General features: G+C 41.0%; 1 protein-coding gene across 6 annotated transcripts in view; it reads right to left on the minus strand.

Annotated features, from left to right (window-relative positions):
- Nucleotides 1-18,449, minus strand: part of nedd4l (NEDD4 like E3 ubiquitin protein ligase) — a 41,800-nt gene extending 23,351 nt beyond the window's left edge. For 3 of the 6 annotated variants that reach the window (XM_046374847.1, XM_046374844.1, XM_046374843.1), the window contains exons 1-2: nt 4,346-5,614; nt 436-471 (exon numbers count right to left, since the gene is read on the minus strand). In XM_046374847.1, coding sequence (XP_046230803.1) covers nt 436-471; nt 4,346-5,461 — 1,152 coding nt within the window. In that variant the 5' untranslated portion in view covers nt 5,462-5,614. Of the gene's footprint in view, nt 1-435; nt 472-4,345; nt 5,615-9,615; nt 9,670-10,088; nt 10,128-11,719; nt 11,802-15,792; nt 15,867-18,083 lie in introns of those variants that run through there. The other 3 variants (XM_046374848.1, XM_046374849.1, XM_046374845.1) reach the window with 3 other exon arrangements.
- Between the last annotated feature and the right edge of the window lie 1,736 nt (nt 18,450-20,185).

The raw sequence follows: 20,185 nt of genomic DNA on the forward strand, positions 1-20,185 counted from the left end.
GCCTGTTCCAGAAATAACTTCTAGCCTTGTTTAAATTTGACCGATTTAATCCAAATGTAACTGAAATTATCATACAATATTTGCTCTAGTTTGTTGTGGCTTATCTTCTTTGCCAATCAGCACAGATTTTCAAAAGTGTCCAGGCAAAAAGGCCCAGCCTAGAGTTTAATTTCTAGACAGGCCTTTGCTATCACTTCATAGGAGAAGAACCCGTGAACCCAGCAAGGAAAAGTAACATCCACTGCCACCAGATTTGAAGCCACGTCAGCCAGACAGAGGGAGAGAAGGACAGAGGTGACAACAGAGGGGGACCAGGGAAGGTCTGTGTTTCAGATTTAAGAAGCCTGAAGATCCATCCTGTAGTCGTAATTAATGCAGGCTGAGAGGAAAAAGGGGAGACTGATGGGTGATTGGGCAGCTCCCAGCAGTGATTACCTGTGTGAGATGGAAAAGGCCATTCTTGGAAGAAGCCTGTGTGTGGGACACAACTGGTTTAGACAACAGGCATTAACTAACAATGATGTTTGTATGTAGACACTGGTTTGACAGGGAAGGCTGAGCTGAAACAATGCGCAATACTTTCGTTAATCCAGCGTTTCTCAGTCTGTGTTACAATATATCTGTATTTTGTGGGAGACTCTGTGGGTTGCAAAAGGCTTAATATTAAAAAAATACCCCTCAAAAAAAAACAAAAACAAAACAATCTCACAGTCTCATTGTTACTTTTGAAGGTTGTTCACTTCTTCAAGCTTTAATGTACAACAAAAGAAATTTTCAGTGTTGTGGCATCTGTAAAAGTTGCTTCACTGATCCACAGAAGTAGTGCAGTCAGAAAAAATCAATAATTTCCAACGGAAGATGTGGGGGGGGGGGGGGGGGGGGGGGGGGGGGGTTGCTTTGCAATGTCGAAATACAAGCAATGTAGTAAAAGCAAGAAAAACCTACAGATCGCTGGTCTGCGTGGGTGGAAATTGCTTACAACTGTGGTGACTGACATTTTCTCATTCTTTCACACCAACAGAAGCTTATTTTGATCATCAGGGGACAAAGTATAATGCAGACACGTAAACAGACACTTGTGAATCCATGTGTACTCTCTCTCTCTCTCACTCACTCAATCACACACACAGTTTAAACAATTTCTTCTTGGAAAACCCAGAACCACTGCTGTTTAAATTACAACAGTATCTGCTTTCATTTCCCAAACCAAGTAGTGATTTACTGCTTTACTCAACATAATTCAAAACTCTGAATCATGAGTTTTATCTGAATTGGGAGAGAGCAACAAGAGCAACCTGGACCACATCATGACAATGACAGTGTCCCATTAGACTCTTTGACATCTGTTGCTCGGTTAGCACATGTTGTGAATTTGTGAAACTCTTTCTACCCTCGTGCTACCGTGTTTGAACCAGTGGTAGTGCAGCTTGTAAGCTAAGAAATAGTCAGGGGCTACGTCAGTATCTCATGGGACACAAGGTTTTTTTCAGTCTTTAACAAGCATTTGAGTTGTGGGTATGTGTATGCAGAGGGATATAATTGCAGAGTCATCAAAGGGTCACAGTTGAGCCTGCAGCTGCCTCCCAGGGCCAGGTTACACTCAGAGAGGGAGGGCGCCACTGACAATCAAGAGAAGGAGGAGGGGCAAAGAGTTAAAGAGCCAGATAAAGGATGGAAACAGATAAAATACAAGAATTATACTAAATCACCAAACACCTACTATTCACATACGTCTAGCTGTATGCAGAGTATGGGGTTTTATTCATCCATTTCTGAGACTTCTGCCAGTAACAAAACAATATAGACTCATGCAATTTCATTTGTGGTGCTCATAACATTGAAAAATGAAATGTAAAAAATTCAACAGCAAAGTTCCAATAACAGAACATGTATTGAGAGTTTCATAGACCTTGTTTTTGGTATGACTTGTTTCTGCTGAATTTTTTTAATCTTATTTTTCAGTGCTGTGAACACCACAAATGAAATTCCATTCATTCATGTTGGACCTGAACAAATAAAACCAAAACTGACAGCACGTCTGGGCGCCTGAGGAGGTTTATGATAAAAATGGCCAATGCTAACTGTAGCTGCACAGAACTGCCATGCCTGACGAAGTGGTAGCAAACTGAGAGTTTATGATACAGGGTGACCTGGAACAAGTCCCAACTGGTACTGAAGTGCGAAAAGGTTGTCTCACCTACTCAACAGCCTCTGTGCTGACACAACTGAATTACATTGCAATGTACCGCTGAGAGATCAGAGCTGACAGAGAAAAGCCCTTCACAACAATAGCAGTATGAACCCCTCTCACATGCTGCAGGTCCAAAATAAAAAGAGAACCCCACCCGATAGGTCCTCAAGCCCGTCTCAGGTAAATATAGCCAACATGGCCTGCGAGAGCACTTTGTGAATGGCAACTGGGGGGGCATCAAAGCAGGGCTGTAATGAGGGCACGGAACACTGGCATAGCTGTCTGCAGATAGTCTAGCTGGCACGTACACACAAAAAATACACACTCGTAGTATCCCATCATCCAGGGCTTTAAAAAGGGGCACTCTAACTCCAGGCAACCAGTTGGGGAAGACCTGCCATTATGGTCTAACGGAGGATTTCCTTGTTGCATGAGAAACAGGATGCCCCGGGGTAACAAAATACCAGGTGTCTTAAAAAAGAAAAAAAAAAAAAAAAAAAAAAAAGGAAAGGAGAAGGTGTGTAAAATGTATTCAAGTACAGCCTAAGTGGTGTCAAAGCTATGACTAAATATACTGCACAAGCATTAGAGGAGAGAAACCAAAACCACTACAAAAGATAATTTCATTATTGTGGCACACAATTTTGTGTACAGTATTAAAGGAGCCCTGTGGAATTTTCTGATACACAAACAAACATTATGTTACATTCATTCTTACTCACTACAGTCTGCTGTGTAAGTGTATATGTAGTACAGTGGTCATGCATCAAGAAATAATTAACAGGATAGGAAAACCTCAAAAATCTGAAAATGTAAAATTATTTGTCAAGTGTTATTTTCATAGAAGTCAAAAAGGTTGAGGAACCACAAATGTCCAGGTTGGATATATAGAAAAAGAAGAACGTAGGAACAATATTTAACTTTCTGATTTAGAGAATCCCTGCAGACTCTTGGCAGCAAACTCTTCATGAGAAACGAAGTTATGTATTTATAGTGAATGACAGTCCCACAACTTAAATATCTACTATATATTAAAGTTTACTATGCAAATTTCAAAAAAGTGGGGTACAGAACATAGTCCTGCTGAAAAGTCCAACATCTAAAGTGAATTAAGTAGAAGCTCATGAATGCTAAAGTCGTGTAATATGACAGACGTACTATAAAATTGCAACTTTTATATCTTCCAAAGCTTGAGCTATACTTGAAAGGAAAACAGACATCAACATCAAAAGACTTGAAGCTTTCAGGAAACTGATAGGTTGTTAATCAGAATCAGAATTCTTTTATTTATCCCTGAGGGGAAATTCTTTTAAAATTAAAGCTAAAAGTCTTGATCGTCATTTGGGCCATAAAGAAATCTTATTTTTTAATCACTCATGGAGCAGCTGAGAGGATATGGATCCATACCAGCCTAGAGCCAAAGAAGACATGCCGCCTGCCCGCTCACAAAATCAACAACCACACTCGAAACAGACTAAAGATAGAAACAGCCAACTCTCAAAGAGCACTGGCTACAGCTAAGGGTATTACCCAACTTAAGTGTCACATTTCTGTGAAACAGAAGACAACAAGTGCATGGGGAGAAATGTTCCCGTTTTCCTTTCACGACCGAACCTGCCGATGTGCGTAAAATTTTAAATGCCTGTGGTTGAGAGGTGAACGAAAGCCAGTGTGTGTGATTTAGCTCAGCATGTCTGTGCTTTTCACTTCCCAGAATGTCACCACCCTCTTCCTGCACCATACAGATCTTTCCTCATCTGGGCTGGGTTCAGTGGGGAAATTAAGTGAATTACTAGGAACTTTGCAAATCACATGCATAATACTGAACACATCCCACAAAGTCTGAATACTTTTAGGTAGGTAGGTTTAAATTTTACCCTGATTCTCATTTGTTCTGTCCATGGCGTCACTAAATGCTTCTTTTGGCTACACTGCATACAAGCTATCATGTGTTCAACTAAATGTTATATGAGAGAAATGACCCATCCACTATTTGTTGTGACTGTTAACTATTCCTTCTCAAATTCACTTCTTCATCATTAAAACTAAAAACACGATGTATCTCATTGTCAAATGTCATAATATTTACAAAACCTTTTCGATTTAAAAACTTTTATAACCAAACCGTTCTACTCAAGTTTTCCAATAATTTACCTTGGGATTATTCCTTGCCGGATCATTGCCAGTGCTCACATCCTGATCTCCACCTCCGCCTGGGGTAAAATATATCTTGAAATGAGGCTGCCGTCTGGAAGTCTCTCCACTGATTTTGAAAGTACAGCCATTAGATCTGTTTCTTGCTTCCATTCTTTGTGTCTCCGTGTCTGTTTGGTTCTCCTCTATATCTTGGCTATGTGTATCAGTCTTCTGGTGTTGATTCTCCACTAACAGCCTCTGATGAGGTGAGCTTCTCTCCAGTCGAATTCTGGGGTAACACACCATACGGCTACCTCTTGAGCTGGCAAAGCCAACATCTGTGCATTCTTCCTGGGGTGCAGCAGCCTGTTGCCTGGCCTGACCCTGATCCTGGTTCTGATTTTGCTGGAGCTGAAACACTAGTCTCTGTGTTCCACCATTAACAGCAGAGCAATGGTCCAAGCTCGGCTGCTGGACAGACCAGCCAGTACCACCATAAGGGAGGATTCTGAAATGCTGGATGTCAGAACCGTCAGGACAGTTTCTCTGGATACAAATACCATCAACTCTCATTCCAGGTTGACCTCGGCTATACAGAGCATGGCCATTGGAGCCGATACTAAACACCCTGCGTTTGGGCAGGTCAGGCTCCGTCAGACAAGTTTGTGAGTTTAAAGAATCTGGGCTATAGTATGGTGGAGGTGGATGTTGTGGAATGGCCGCTCCGATTTGTGGTTCGGTATAAGCAGGTGCAGGTCCTGGAGGAGTATAACAAGGTGGCGGGACATCATCGGCATGACCACGGGCATCTCCATTACTTGATCCATTGGCGCGCTGGAGGGAGATGTGCATGGAAGAGCTCTTGGTGGGCCGTGGCTCAGTGTAGGTGGCGAGCTGAGGTATGAACATGGAGGAGCTACGTTTCAGTGAAGGCTCCGGCCGCAAACCAAAAGCTCTTGATGGGACGTGCTGCGCAGCTGGCTCCTGAGAAGGCCTCGACACCGGAGGAGCCTGCGTGTGGAGCAGCGTGACCACATCGTTGTCTCCCTGCTGCTCTTCAGAGTCTCCTTCCAGTATCTCCGGCGCTGTATTACTGCGGCCTGAGCCAAAGTACAAACGCAGACGTTGTGCCATTTTCACCTCACGGCCCACAGCCTCTCTTCCCTCTCACTTTTTGCTCTGACTGGCTGTTTGGTTCTCTCCTCTGGCTCCTGTCTCCGTCTCTTAGTGTCGCCCACTTCTCTCCTTTGGCTGACTAGATGACTGATCCCCTGTTTTTTTTCTTCCACTCTCTCTAGCCCCCCCGCCCTCCCATCCCCTCCCACCCTCTCAGAGTCTCTTCCACAACTTTCCTTCCCACAGTAAGCTGTACGGAGGAAAGAAGTCACACCACAAAAACCAGACTGCCACTGCAAAAGAGCTGACTACTTTACACTTAACTCACCCAAAGGAATGGCAGAGTGGAGGTTAAAGAGAGGAAGGGTAAGGAGGAAAGATAAAAAATAAAAGGATCCCTATGCTGTACTCACAACACTACCAAGCACTAGCGACAGACAGCATAAATAGCCTGAGCCGAGTGACGGCCAGCATTCCTGACATGATTGAATAAGAGTGGTTGGCGCTCCTGGTTTCCGAGGTGACAGAAGGTTGCTTGTCAGTCATGTGATTAGAAATGGCCCAACCATCTCCTGTTACAACCACATGCTGCCCTCAAGTGCCAACTGGCCTCCTAAGCACATCCTACCTACCTCTGTCTGTCTCCTTCTTCATTCACATGATCTCTTTCTAACCCCCGCCCATTTCCCTGTCTCCACACCTCTCATAAACATAATCACTCCTTGGTAGACGCAGTTTGGGAGTTTTTATCTCCAGTAAGTTACTTTTTAATTTTGACATTATCTACTTTTCCAATCCTCCACCTAAAAAGAGCCATCAAATATATGAGCGCAGCTCAGGTTCTTGTAGCAGTGCTAAACATTATTATTTCTCATTAAAGATAGCTAACAGAACTTAACACATCACTGGTAAAAATAATCTCCATCCTCATCCCCGTCTCTGCATTAATATAATGACTCAAGGTGATAACATCACCTTTTTGGCAGTTATTTATCTGCCTTAGCATCCACCTATGGTCCCCTGGAGACGGAAGGTAGAGAGTGAAAGAAGAAGAAATGGCAGATCCATAACTCTGTTGTTACACACAATATGACATCCATATCCTGTGGAGCCCTCTCACTTCTTGTAGTTTGGAAAGATGAAAAAAAGAAGCATAAGGAAGATGTTGCTAAAAATGGACCAGAAAAAAAGGCAGCAGCAGAGTGAGGAGCAGAATATCTGACAGATTGCGGCTTTGATAAGGCAAACAGCACAGTGCTCTCTGGAGAAAGATATCCAACTCTTCTTCAAACAGAATAGACTATGCTGTCTCCCATACACAGCCAAACGCTTGACTGTCTGGTGGTTTTATAGGCCACTCTGCTGTGATCCAAAAAACGCCCAAACACAACTGAGTTGTGATCCTAGTCTGCAATGCTGAAATTAGGCACACAAATTATGATGCTTCAGCACTTGTAATATAATAATATCTGGCTACTGTACAAGGTAAAAAGAAGAGACATTTTCATGACATAAAGTGAATTTATGAGCTCATACTTTACACTGCTAGGCAGAAAAGTGATTCACCAGTGGATCAGCCTAAGAAGGTTTTAGAGTTAGTGGGGGATCTGTCTACCCACATGAACAAAACTGACAAAGTGCCTAAGATAATGTGGCCTTTCATAACTGTCCAAAAAACCATTCCAACTTCTATGACTGTGATCTATGGTTTAGCCGTCAGTGAGTCACCTTTCTGGTTTCATAAAAGCAAGATGCAAACAAGTAGATAGTCAAGTCACTGATGGTGCCACACATTAGAAACAAACAACAATGAAAGTTCCACATTGTGGACAAGAGGGCATCACGAAGACAAGCGATACTGACTTGAAGCAGAGAAACACCCAAAAAAGAAAAGACTGTAGAGCAAGAAGAAATCGTGGCTTGGCAGCCAGTAACAGTAGTGATGACACACTGCCTGCAGTGTTAGGCACAGTCAATAAATGTGTGTGTGAAATGTTACGGAGAATGTTCTGTATAAAAGAAACAAAATGCCAATGTGTCGTCCAATGGCAGCAAGCCCAGCTTGCCCAGTGACATAACATGCCCGCTTCAAGCAAAGCACCACACTGTACTGTAGACCTATTCTCACTTTACATTGCATGTTAACTGTCAGTCTCCTATATTTTGTGGGCATTTACATTAGCTAATATTTAGTACTACACATAAGTAAACCACAATCTCTAATGTGTTACAGCACAAGGCTTAGTCAAACTTTTCATCTCTCCTGACAAAGAAGCCATTAAATTAATGGATGCAAGAGAACAAGCAACCCCTTCAAAGAAATACTGGCTAGTGATGTAGGAGGTGCCTTGGCATGCACCTAGAGATGGACAGAAAGAACCTCCTCAGACATATAAGGAGATGACTGAGCTTAAGGCTGCCTGTGCTGTGTTTTCTTGTGTCATCCTCTTCTATACAGCGAAACAAAAGTTGGAGCTGCCATTTCATTAAGCTCCAGCGACTCCCCTCTGCAGGGGCATACAGAACATGCACACACAACATGCACCACTGTACGCACTGATTTTATCAGGACATGAAACATTTTCATTTTTATTATCAGGGAAAGTACATAATGTGGTGTTATAAAAAAAATACTCCACAGTCACACACTGTGGAGTATTTATACACACAATCTTCCAACCTCCCACATCGGTCCTCCGTGCACAAAAGCAGTAGCCTCAAACCTGTGAGGCCCAGATAGAATGTGCTTTATCCAGCCAAGAACATCAATACTATGTTGGGCTACATCCGCTGTTTGTTTTATCAAGCATCAAACTCAAGATACAGACCCCAGACTTACTGAGAAGTCATTAGAAAAAAATATCACTGCAGTCCTAAACCCCCTGTCAGGAAAGCCTTTCAGTTTTTCCATAGAACAATGTCTTCATTATGTCAACAACTACTTCACTTGCCTCTAACACCTTGAAGATGGTTTGCCAAGGTGGAGGTTATACATAACTGTGAAACTGTCAATTGATTATTTAAGACCTACTTGTACTGTTTCTAATTGTTGCAACTCTTGACACTGTGCAGACACAATGTTGTCATGGCAACTGAGGGCCTACAAGAGGCTTAATTTCACAAGTCAAGGAAGCTAGTGTTCTTGTCTGCAGGGGAAATCTGAGAAATGTGACATAAGAGGAATGTAGCAGTCATTAGTGGGCTACAGCCTTAAAGCAGAGTAATGAAACAGGCACAGAAACACAGGCTATATTTACTTTTCTTCCATGTGTACTAAAATGCATGTCTTTTGCTTGAGTTCTTTTGAATGAGCGTTGCTTGCAATCCTGTGACATCCAATCTAGCGATGTGGCAGAGAATCCACAAGAATAAGACTGTAAGACATAGGGGCAGAGATATAATCAATCAGTCAATATAATAATCTCCAGGTTGATTATTATCCCCGCGGTGAAATTAAATCAGGAATTTTATGGGAAACCGATTTGAAAATGAGCGCAGCCCTCTCAGTTTTATAATCGTCACATCAAGATTCTGTTGACATAATTGAGACTTAACTTCAAAAGAAATTATAACCTTGATTCCAAAAATGTTGGGGGCACTGACTAGAGCATAAATAAAAGAGAATTTACTAATCCTTTTTGACATATACTCAACTGAAAATAGTACAAATACAAAACATGCTCAAAAGCCACTTGTTTTGAATATTTGACAGGTACCATCAGATAACATCTTAACTGGTAACAGCTGATCATATCATGACCGGGTATGAAAGGAACATCCTGGAAAAGCTCAGTCGTTCGCAAGGAAGGGGTTTCACCATTTTGTGAAAAATGACTGTGTAAGGGTTATTACTACATGGGCTCAGGAACATTTTATAAAACCACAGACAGTAAACACAGTTCGGTCACAAATGATTGCATTGTGTGTTTATTTATGGTTTATAGAGTTCCACGACTTTTGTGGAATCAAGGCTGTCTTGCTGTAAAACTTGCTATCAATGCCTAAATAGGCTGAAGCAGAAACAAAATTGCATGGAAATTAAAGGAGGCATGACGATTATGGTGGATGGAACTAAATAAATCAACTGCCGACAAGCATGACAGACTGGAATTAAAAATAATATGTGATACAGAGTGAGTGTGGGGTATGAGATCACGAAATATGAATCTTACCAATCTGTTTTCATCAAACACCTCAAAGAGTAGCCTGTGATTCTGCGGACACACCTGTGATGGCAACAAAATAGTAGGGGAGATAATATAGCAGTCAGTGCCTACGTGGCATGCAAAGCCAATGCAGATGCACATGCAAATAAATACCTTGTAAGTAACTGCCTGCTTGTTTTTGTCACATAATAATTCCTAACTACAGTGGCCAGAAGAATCTTCTAATCATTATAACATAGGACTGAGCTGTAATTCTTTTATAAATAACCAGTGGGGAATAATCATACACATATGGTTAAGCTTCTAAAGTCCAACGTGGTCTGTCTGATTACAGTAGTGGAGGAGGTGGGCCTCAGTTCTCGGTTAAACTGCAACCAAACATTAACAACTGTAACACTCAAGAGTAAACAGGGCCAATAACAGACCACAGTAGTGGAGGATACAGGGAAGAAAAGAAATGTGACACAAAATGGACTCACTCTGAAGTAGAATTCCTCGTTCCATTTGGGATTGAGGGTCTGAAACACAAAGCACAAACGTGGTTGGGCTAATAATTAAAGCACATTAAACACCATCATTGGTTTGCACAGAAAACAGAGCAGATGTATGAAACCTGTCCAACTCATAGTGAGAGAAGCGAGCCCAAGTGAGAAATTAGGCTCAATCTTTTGCGTCAGTGATCCTCTCATGCTGTTGGAGGGTGTTTGTAGCTGTAACATGTCTCAGTGATTGGCATTAGTCCTTAGATTAACAGCCATGAGGATTCTCACCCGCTTCCCGGATGGGTCGGCTCAGTTTGCGGATGTCTTTCTCCTTCTGCTTCACACATTTCATATTTTATTGGACTGAGAACTATGTGACACATCTCATTAAAATTCCTTCAGTAATTGAAATGACTTAAACACTAGAATGTCAATGAAACCTTAATTTCGCAAGTCACTCTGATTAATAAACACTTTACTACATTTTACAGCAATGATAAAATAACATCTCTGTTAAAACAGCTGCTGATATAGCAGAATTACAAATGAACCCACTGCCCTGTGACTGAAAACCTGTTAAACGCTAACATCTGTCAAATTCTCCTTGATCAAATAATGAAAATTTACAGAAACGTAAGCCAAATACCAATGTTTGGTATAAGCTCAGGGTAACTTCTAGTTACGGATGTACTGGGTTACGTCATATTTGCCATCATATTTCATGCCATCTTGCCACAAGCCAAACTCTTAGATTCAACAACAAAGATGCCATCAAAAGGTGTCCCACTTAAAGACACATAGAGGCCACAGAAGAGCCGAGCAGTGATGCTTCTTTTTCTGCTCCACATAGCAGTGTATTGTCAGCTATTTATATCCAATAAAGCAACCATGGCCACTGGCAGCATATGTCTGCCTGCATGGAAGCCTGAGTTGCCTGACTCCAGCAAAGGGTTGGCTGGCAGCGACATGTAACTAACCTAAACAAAAAAACAAAAACAAAAGAGAAATTTACAGACACACAAGGAGCTGCTTGTTCGGCTACATGAGATGCATCATCAAAGTTTTATCCCTGCATATTTTGTATTTTAACCAGTGACGGTTAGTTAATAACAATAATAATAATAGTAGGTCATGCAGAATAATATGTCAACAAAGACTTAACTTTGAACCTGCACAGCCCACACAATTCTTAAATGTGGGCAATGAATGTGGACATTTGGTTCAAAGTCACAACCCACTTGGACATTAAGGTATCTTCTGAATGGATTTTACACTAGCAGCAAGTAATAGCTCCCCCTGCTGAGAACAGATTTCCTCCCCAAAATAGGCCACTGGGGGAAAACAGACTTCCTGTGGTTTCTCTCTCACAAGATGATGTAATTAGCTTGATTTGAAGGAGAAAAGGTGATCTCAAATTTGTGACTATATGTGAATATAGGGGAACGCATAAAGGTACATTTAAGAGGCAGTGCAATAAGGAGGAGATTACTGCTGCAGGGGTGGCAAATCTGGTACGATGCAAAGAAATTAGAGTTCATTAGGTCCAAAATTATGATCCAAACGTCTGTGCAGAACACAACAGGGAGCAACAGTATGCTACAGATGCATGCATCAAAGCCACTTCTTACCTTTTTAATGGTTTTTGTTTGGACTAAGGCAAGCTCTCTGTTTTCATCCGCAACATAGAGGGAAAGTTTCACGTAAGGATCGCTGCAAAAACAGAACAGGATTAAAAAAAGTGTGATTTGAGTCTTTCACTGTTCTCACTTTGTAACAGCTCACGCAAATTCACAGGTACAAATCTGTTCCCCACAAGCTTATGAGTACTTACCCAATAATACTTAAAATATAAAATGTGTACAGATGGTCTTGCTGACACAACGCTTACATTTCAGTACCAATAACAAAATTTTATCAGTTGGTAAGAATAAATGTATGATCTTTATTCTCATTTACAAAATAAGCCAAAATGGAAAAAAATGAACAAAATCATGGTTTAAATCAGATGACATCTGACTAAAATTTACAAATCTGGCCAAGAATTAAGTGGCAACTTTAAGTACTTGGTAGTTTTTGATATTCTAAGAAGAAAGGTATTAAGACAATTAGGGATCCCCACAACATTAAATATACTGAACAGCCTAGAGGTAAACTACCCTTTAACACAAAGACTGTCTCCAGAACTGAAACCTGAGTCAACCATGAACAAACCAGCAGATTAAAAACTGCTTGCATTTGTATTTGTATTGTGAGATAAGGCTATAATGTGTTATTGACAAAGCAGAGGGCTAAAAATAGAGGCTGCACCACATTTTGAGTTATGCGGTGCAAATAGCAAGCAGTGAGAATTGGTTTATTTCAAAGTACTGGCAGGAGTCTAGAAATCTCCAGTGAGTTCTGTATAGGCAGGCAGAGAGGCTGCACTATTCACCAAACACACAGATTACTCAACTGATCTCAGTCCCAGCAGGCAACATCAGGTACAGTGTCAGGTCATACCCTTTCAAAACACTCCCTCTGAAGAAACCTTCTCACAAGCCCGTTTGTGTGTGTGTGTGTGTGTGGTGTGACTGTGAAACATTTCATTTTTTAAATCAGTAACTTGGAACATTCTTTTACGAACTTACTATTAAAACCAAACCTAGAAAACAAAGCTACTTTGTTTTAAAGCACAAGTATGTATTCCTGTTGCCTGTATTATTTTTTTGTGTATAATACATACATAAAGTAGGTAGTAAGTGGAGAGGTGGCTCTAAGCCTTTCATAGTTCAAACAATGACTACAGTGACTGCTTTGAATGGCTAGGGGAAGGGAGATGACAGACTGCGTTCAAGTGCTTCAGTAGAGCCTAGTGAATGGGAAACCCTTAAGTCATCCTGTCAAACCAGATTCACTCCTGCTGAGATCAAAACACAAGAGGTCTGATTCCACCACACAATGCATATAATCATATGCTTTTCACAGAATAAGTAATGTATTTTCCTATCCAGTGTAGACATCCAAATTCAGACTCCAATATCATACCGAACTTCAGAAAAGGGAGGCAACTAATGATTATTTTAATTATCAACTATTCGTTGATTATTTTTTCAATCTGTATATTAATGCTTGAATGCTCTATGAACTCTCAGAAAGCAGTGAAAAATGCCTTAAATAATATCTTAGAACCCTGTCTGACCAGCAGTCAAAAAACCCTCAACATTAATTTTATAGGATGTAAAAAATAAAAAAAAAAGCAAATTCTCACATTTAAAAGTTAAATGCTTAACTTGGCCAATACTATACTCTGGGTGGAACATTAGGGTTACGTCTTGCACTTCCTGTGTAGTAAATGAAATTTTGATTCCATTTTATAGACTTAACACCCATAATTGAGACCCATTTCAAACCATCTACAAATGTTTTAAATCTGATTTGCCACAATCAGTTTCCATGAGAAATTTTTGGCATCCAGAACTGATGTAATCACCAGTCTAATTCCAGCATGGATGAACCAAAAATTAGATTTGGCTTGCCAACTGGAGTGCAGTGTTACATTGATTTTATATAAATAGCAGTGAGAGAGCAGATATATACTGAAAAATGAGCTGCAAACCGTACCCCAAGCAAAACGGCTGTGCTTGATTGCTAATTAACGTCTCCAGGAACCCCACAGCTTCTAATTGTGTGTTTGTGTGGTTCTGTGATGTACTGTGACTAAACAGAAACAATGGTCCTTCTGTATCTAGATTGCACTGAGACTCCTTCTTGTCTCCTTCCTTCTATCAACAAAAACCCTGCTGAGGGAGATGGGCTACTTCAGGTCAACACTGAGGGATGAAAGCTAGCAAAAGGTCGCTCAGTCCACTTGTTGTTAGACTCCATGCAAGTTCCTCAAGTTTCTATCAACACCTCACAAGAACAAAAACAAAACATAGGGGTGTTTCATTTAGTTCAAAATAACAGAGCAGAACAGAATAGAACAAAGTAGCTGTATTACAGAATAGAGCAGCAACAGAAACAGATTTGGAGCGAAAAGATGAAAAGAACAAGCCAGCACTGTCTGAGCATCTTATGAGGCGACAGACTGCCAAGTCAGCACTGTCTCCTGTGGTAGCTAGCCACACACCCAGGTCTCATTCAGTGTTTCTTCATTACAGTTCAGATTTCTCCAAAGCCATGCTGAGCAGTCCTGCCAGCAGGACATCAGGATGCGAACACATGCACTCTGGCATGTGAACAGCATTCACACAGTGCTAAAAAATGCCAAGCTCTTTCTCTGACAATGTGGGCTTTCTCATAGCTCATATGCAAAGCATTACCATAAAGAACAGTAAGAGCAGTGTTCAAATTTAGTTCAGACTTACACTAGTCATATGAAGATTTCAGCCATATTCCAAGTGAATTAAAAAAATACAAACTATAAAATATATTTTTTTCAGATTGTTTGCTCAAATGGGTGCTGTCTCATCTGGACTGTTCTTGGGCCTTCTTGAGTTTACCAGCAGAAGTTACTGATAAGCATGCATGTAAACCATGATAATACATAATTTTTAGTTATGAATCCTGTTCAAAGCTTGCTGGGATAGCGATACTGCAGGACTACTGCATTTGCACTACATTTTCATGTGTAAACCCATAGACATGATCTTTTGATCATGAATTTTTTGACAAGCTTATAATTTGTCTCAATGTCTTCATGTATACCTGATTTGATATAAAGGCAAGTGCGTATGACATCAATATCAGAGTAGCAACAAATGCCCAGGAGAAGTACAACAATATTTCACTGAACTTTTTCTTTTTTTTTTATTTTAAATGTGTCTTAGAAAAGAATGGCAACATATTACTAAAAGGTAAAGAAATGGATGACTGATCATTCTGACTGACGTACGAGTATGATTACAACAGACTGATTACAACTGAGCAGTGACAATCACTTGGTGTATTATCAATTGATAGCAGCATTCTAGCATCGCAGGTAGCCAATTAAACTTCAGAGGTCAGAAGTCGCAACACTTAGCCATGCAAAAGAAATAACTAAAGGCAGACTTCAAACACAAATCCACAGAGGTATATTATGTAACGTCACATAAAAGTTGTGATAACAGTGGTTTGCGCTTCATCATAGAGTCACACATGGGTAAAGATGGTTGGATAGCAGAGGACAAATGCAACCTTGCTAAATATAGCACTTTATACACCCTCAGAGATTTAAGTTTTACATCTGTGTCTTTAGCCATGTGAGAAAGTACATAGATATACATATGTATATTTTAGTCAAAAACGGTTATGAGTCAGATAGGAGAGGCAGGTAGGTAATCATTGATGGAGTTCAAAGTCTTAGTAAAAGGAATGTAGTGAATGTGCATAACACTGTGCTGTCCAAGGTTGAAAGGACAGACTAAAGGAGCTCCTCTAAATGAAAGAGCAGCATGTGATGACATATCTACAGGTTACATATTTCGTCTTATGTTTGGCTTTTCTCGTACAAGCCTGACAAATCGTTATCGCTGACTGAAGTGCCTTGCTTAAACATTTTATGTTACAAAACAGTCATAAAAGTCACAATGCATATGTGATATGAGAGGACCAGGGCAACACATCAATCTTACAATGGTGACATGAAAGTAGAATAACAGTGTAACTCCTAAGAAACCTATGATGTAAACAGCATCTCTTGGTGCGTCCAAAACAAGAAAAGAATTCCTGTGATGCTCACCTAGCTCCAATGATGTCCTTCTTCGCCAGATCAATTCCTGCAATGACCTTAACCCGCAGGACTCTTGTTTCATGCTGAAGAAGAAAAAGAGGATGCATGAAAAACTTTAATCAAAAGATTGTGGGAAAAAATGATCTCACAGCCTTCTCACAATCAAGCAATGTCTAACATTTAAAAGGCGCTGGCTGCTCTAACATGCTTTTTTATGTCAATAACCCTGACCAAGAAATAAAGTGAGTTGTATCTGAAAAGCTCTCAGTCATGAGTGACACCAGCATATAGAACCTAACTGATCCCATGAGCTATGCTGAAACACTGCATAGAAAAACATATTTGAATCAATACAATATTCCAAAGTGTATAGACTCCCTGGCACACTTGCTCAATAATCTTTGACTTTGATTTCCTCTAAGTTTTATAAAGATTGTGTTAATTAATAAGACACAAGATTTTGTAGTGTTTCTGTGGGAATTTTTGCCCATTCATGCAGTAGACCATTTGTGAGGTCAGCCACTGATGTTGGACCAAAGGGCCTGGCTCACAATCTCCATTCTCGTTCATCTCAAAAGTGTTCAGTGGGGTTGAGTTCAGGGCTCTGTGCAGGCCAGTCAAGTTCTACCACTCCAACTCATTCAACCATGTCTTTACGGACTTTGCTTTGTGCAGTGGGGCACAGTCATGCTGGAACAGAAAAGGGCCTTCCCCGAGCTGTTGCCACAAATTTGGAAGCATAGCACTGTCCAAAATGTCTTGATATGCTGAAGCATTAAGATTTCCCATCACTGGAAGTAAGGGGTCAAGCCCAACCCCTGAAAAGCAGCCCTAGAAAGGGGTATGTCTGGATACTTTTGTCTATACAGTGTATGTGCCAGAGAATGGAGCAAAGCAATGAGATAGGCTGGGAGCCCAGGCCAACCCAGCTGTTACCTCAGGCCATGGGCTGTTCAAGGGGTGCAGCATTACTGAATGTTTACCTCATAGTTGCAGGAAGTACGGGGTCTCATGATGTGTAGCCTCACAACTGACTTAAAACCTTTATCTGTGGAGACTGCATTATGTGATTTAATGTCTGTAATATGGTGAGCATTAACCAATAACCAGCCAACACTTTCCAAAGGTCCTTGTGTTGCAGTGTGCAGTACCATAATGACTGGCATACAGAGCACCACAAAGATATGAAAGTGTAATGGGTTACCTCCTCAAACAAAGCATAAGAAACACTGACTGATTTAGATTGCTCACAGTCAATAAAATAAAGTTTAACATTGCATGGTCTGATCTTAAAGAAAAAAACATGTTATATGTCAGAAATGCACAATGAATGTGTTTTGGGATATCTATCCGATGTTCAGTCTATCTTCTGAGACATACATTCTCTTAGAATAAATAGGCCACCACAAGCAAATCTCCCCCGCATCCTGGTGAAAGAGTGACAGTTTAGCCTAATGATGAAAGCGCAGTCTCAATAATCAGTGTCATGCCCATATTTTCCTCTCAGCAGCTTGAATGAACATATGAAAGAAATTATTTTTAGTCACCATCCCAGGGGATCGTCAAAAAATCCGCAGCCTTACTATTTACGACTGCATTAGTAATGCCTGATAGGTAGTTAGCTGATATGACAGCTGCCCATGTAGCAAATTATTTTGTTTGTTTGCTCGGTGGCGACTCGTGACAGTCGTGTCCCAGTGGAAAACAACATTTGCAGTATAACGTTAGCTTTACTTTATACTACATTACTGATGAACGACTGAATGTCAAAATTGATAAGAGTTCAACACTAAAGTGAATATCGACCTCAGCTGACATTGCTGGACGCGCATTCCTCAAAACAGCACTGATTACAGACAAGACGCTGTGTTTAAATCGGATTAGTTTGTAAAGTCATACAGCACTCCACCAAAGAAACGAATCGATTCTTCTTCCAAACATATTGGGTTCACAATAGCACTTAGGGATAGTAGTCGAGCTACAAGTCGTTCATACATTAATTTAAGTACAGGATGTTGCTCGATTGAACTGAACGGTTAATTTCAATACTCTGAAGGCAAAGTGGTGCCGTTGTAACTGAAATTAATGTGTGCATCGGTATTTAACCAATGGACACCCAGGTGGGGGGCAGGAAATTGACAGCTGCTTCAACATTACTATGGAATGTTACCGTGGGGTTGATCGTTGTTAGCTTAAATATCAGCTAACACTGGTGTTAGCTGTCTCTGACTGAACCCCCTGTGACAGACCCATTTTTATTCTCATCTACATAGCAAAGCTTTGCCGAGATTAAAGCTTACCTCATCTTCTGAAAGTCCATAAATTGGCTCGTAAGTCGCAGCCATATAGCCTGCGGTCCACGCTATACACAAACACAAGCCGCTTGGCAAAGCTAGCTAGCTAGCCTTGAACAATAAAGTCCCACTTTCCTCACTCTGCTGTGCGGCGGTAATGAAGTCCACAGTGCGACCAAGTCCTTGGCTCTGCACAGGGGTCTGATTCGCGGCCGGATAACGTAATCCTCGCCAGCGAGGTCCGTCCAGGACAAAACTTGTAAATTTAAAAAAAAATGCGAGTCTAAAATGTTTCAACTGAGACAAATCGCTTTTGTCAACTCCGAGCTTATCTCAAAAACGTTTGACACTTGACTTCCTCCTAACAGGTTAGCCAATCCTGTGCCGAATAGACATGATTGTTGTACATATCAACCAATCAGAAGCGTTGCAAATTCCTCAGCGCTCCTCACCAACCAATTAAATATGCGGTGGGCGTGAGACTGGGGTGTGTCGTGAATGTGTTTGTTTCCCCTTTTTATGCTCGTGTGAGGCTGTGGTTCGGAAAGCAATTGAGGGTATCATTGTGGTAGCATTGTCAGGGTGTTTTCTGTATAACATGCAATATTCCCGTTAACAGCTAACTGGTCTCTGTTGTTTCTCCCTCTGGTTACTACCATTTGGTCCTGAGCGCGTGCGTGTTTTGGGCGGGGCTTGTATCACACAACCAATCACATGCTACATACACAGAAAGAACCAGATCAAACTGCTGATCCGCGTCTCCAATTTAGGTCGATATTATCGGCTAAAGTTAAAAGAGTCTGTGGGAAATTAAATTAGCTGAAAGCCTCAGAGGACCCCCTCTTGCACAAATGTATTTTTGTGTTGAAATAATCATTGTTTATATAAGTGATTTTACTATTATATGTGAATTCTTCATTCATTCATAGCTTATTAACAGAGACATGTGAATGTAACCGATTTTTTTTATTTGCTTGCTTCTTATATCGTTGTCATGGGTATCGCCAGTCCTATACTGCCGCCTAGATGCCTACTGCATTAATTAAATTGTACCAGACTACGTGAACGCATTCAGAAAGCATACAAAAATGCAAAACATTAGATTCAGTTTCTTTCTTTCTTTCGTTCGTTCGTTCTTTATAATCAACAACATTCAATGACATATTCACATCATATGAAATTACAAAAATGTACCTGCGGTTAAATGCCGTTATCCGCAGTTAAGTGGCTGCGACTTCAACAGGTAGGTCATTGACAAATACCTATACTCTATCAGTCAAGGAAAAAAATCCAATTTCCTATGTATTTCGCGCAGCAGAGCTGAGGGCAAAATTTGGGACCAGTTCTCAAAGGCACCGCTAGATGTCACTATACAACCGACTAACGATTGCCTCATCATTTGTCCCGGTTTGTCCCTGCAGCCCGCTGATTCGACATGTGACTGAGCGAGCAGAAACCGAAGTTACACGGCGTATGTTGTGTTTAGAAAGAGGCGGACCTCAGTCCTTTACCTTTGACTGCAGGTCGCACCTCAGTCCTGGTCTGTTGCAACATCGCCTGCATCTTCGAGCAAGCGCAGACATGCTCTCATACCTACATCTCCAAACACATGCACTGCTGCCCAACACGTAAACGTTTGCTGGGACTGACAGAACATTACCTGAAAGGGCAATAAATGTGTTCTCTTGAACTCATCTATTGCGTCCTTGTTCAAATGTTAACTGGCGTACAGCGCGGCTATGTCGCATAATGGCACTTTTAAATCAATGTGAAGAGCAGCAGATGCAGATGGCTTTATTATGTAACATTATTGCTTCTTTGTAGAGCTGGGGGTGGACAGAGAGTTCCCATGCTACCGTTGATACAAGGCCATCCATCACTCGGAACAAATGCTTGTTTCAACTCAGAAGCTTTAAATAAGGTGCATGTGTGGGAGTTTTTTTTTTATCACACACATAAAAACAAATCATAGCCTCTCCTTGGAAAAAGATAAACTGATCAAACAACACTGAAAAAAGTTGCAAACAGGAAGGCTGTTTCACAAAAAGATGGCACGTAGGCATTGTGTGTAACTAAGTACATCTGCTCAAATAGGCCTACTGTACTGC

This window comes from Scatophagus argus, chromosome 20, assembly GCF_020382885.2.
Source record: "Scatophagus argus isolate fScaArg1 chromosome 20, fScaArg1.pri, whole genome shotgun sequence".
In the NCBI taxonomy this organism is placed as follows: domain Eukaryota; kingdom Metazoa; phylum Chordata; class Actinopteri; family Scatophagidae; genus Scatophagus; species Scatophagus argus.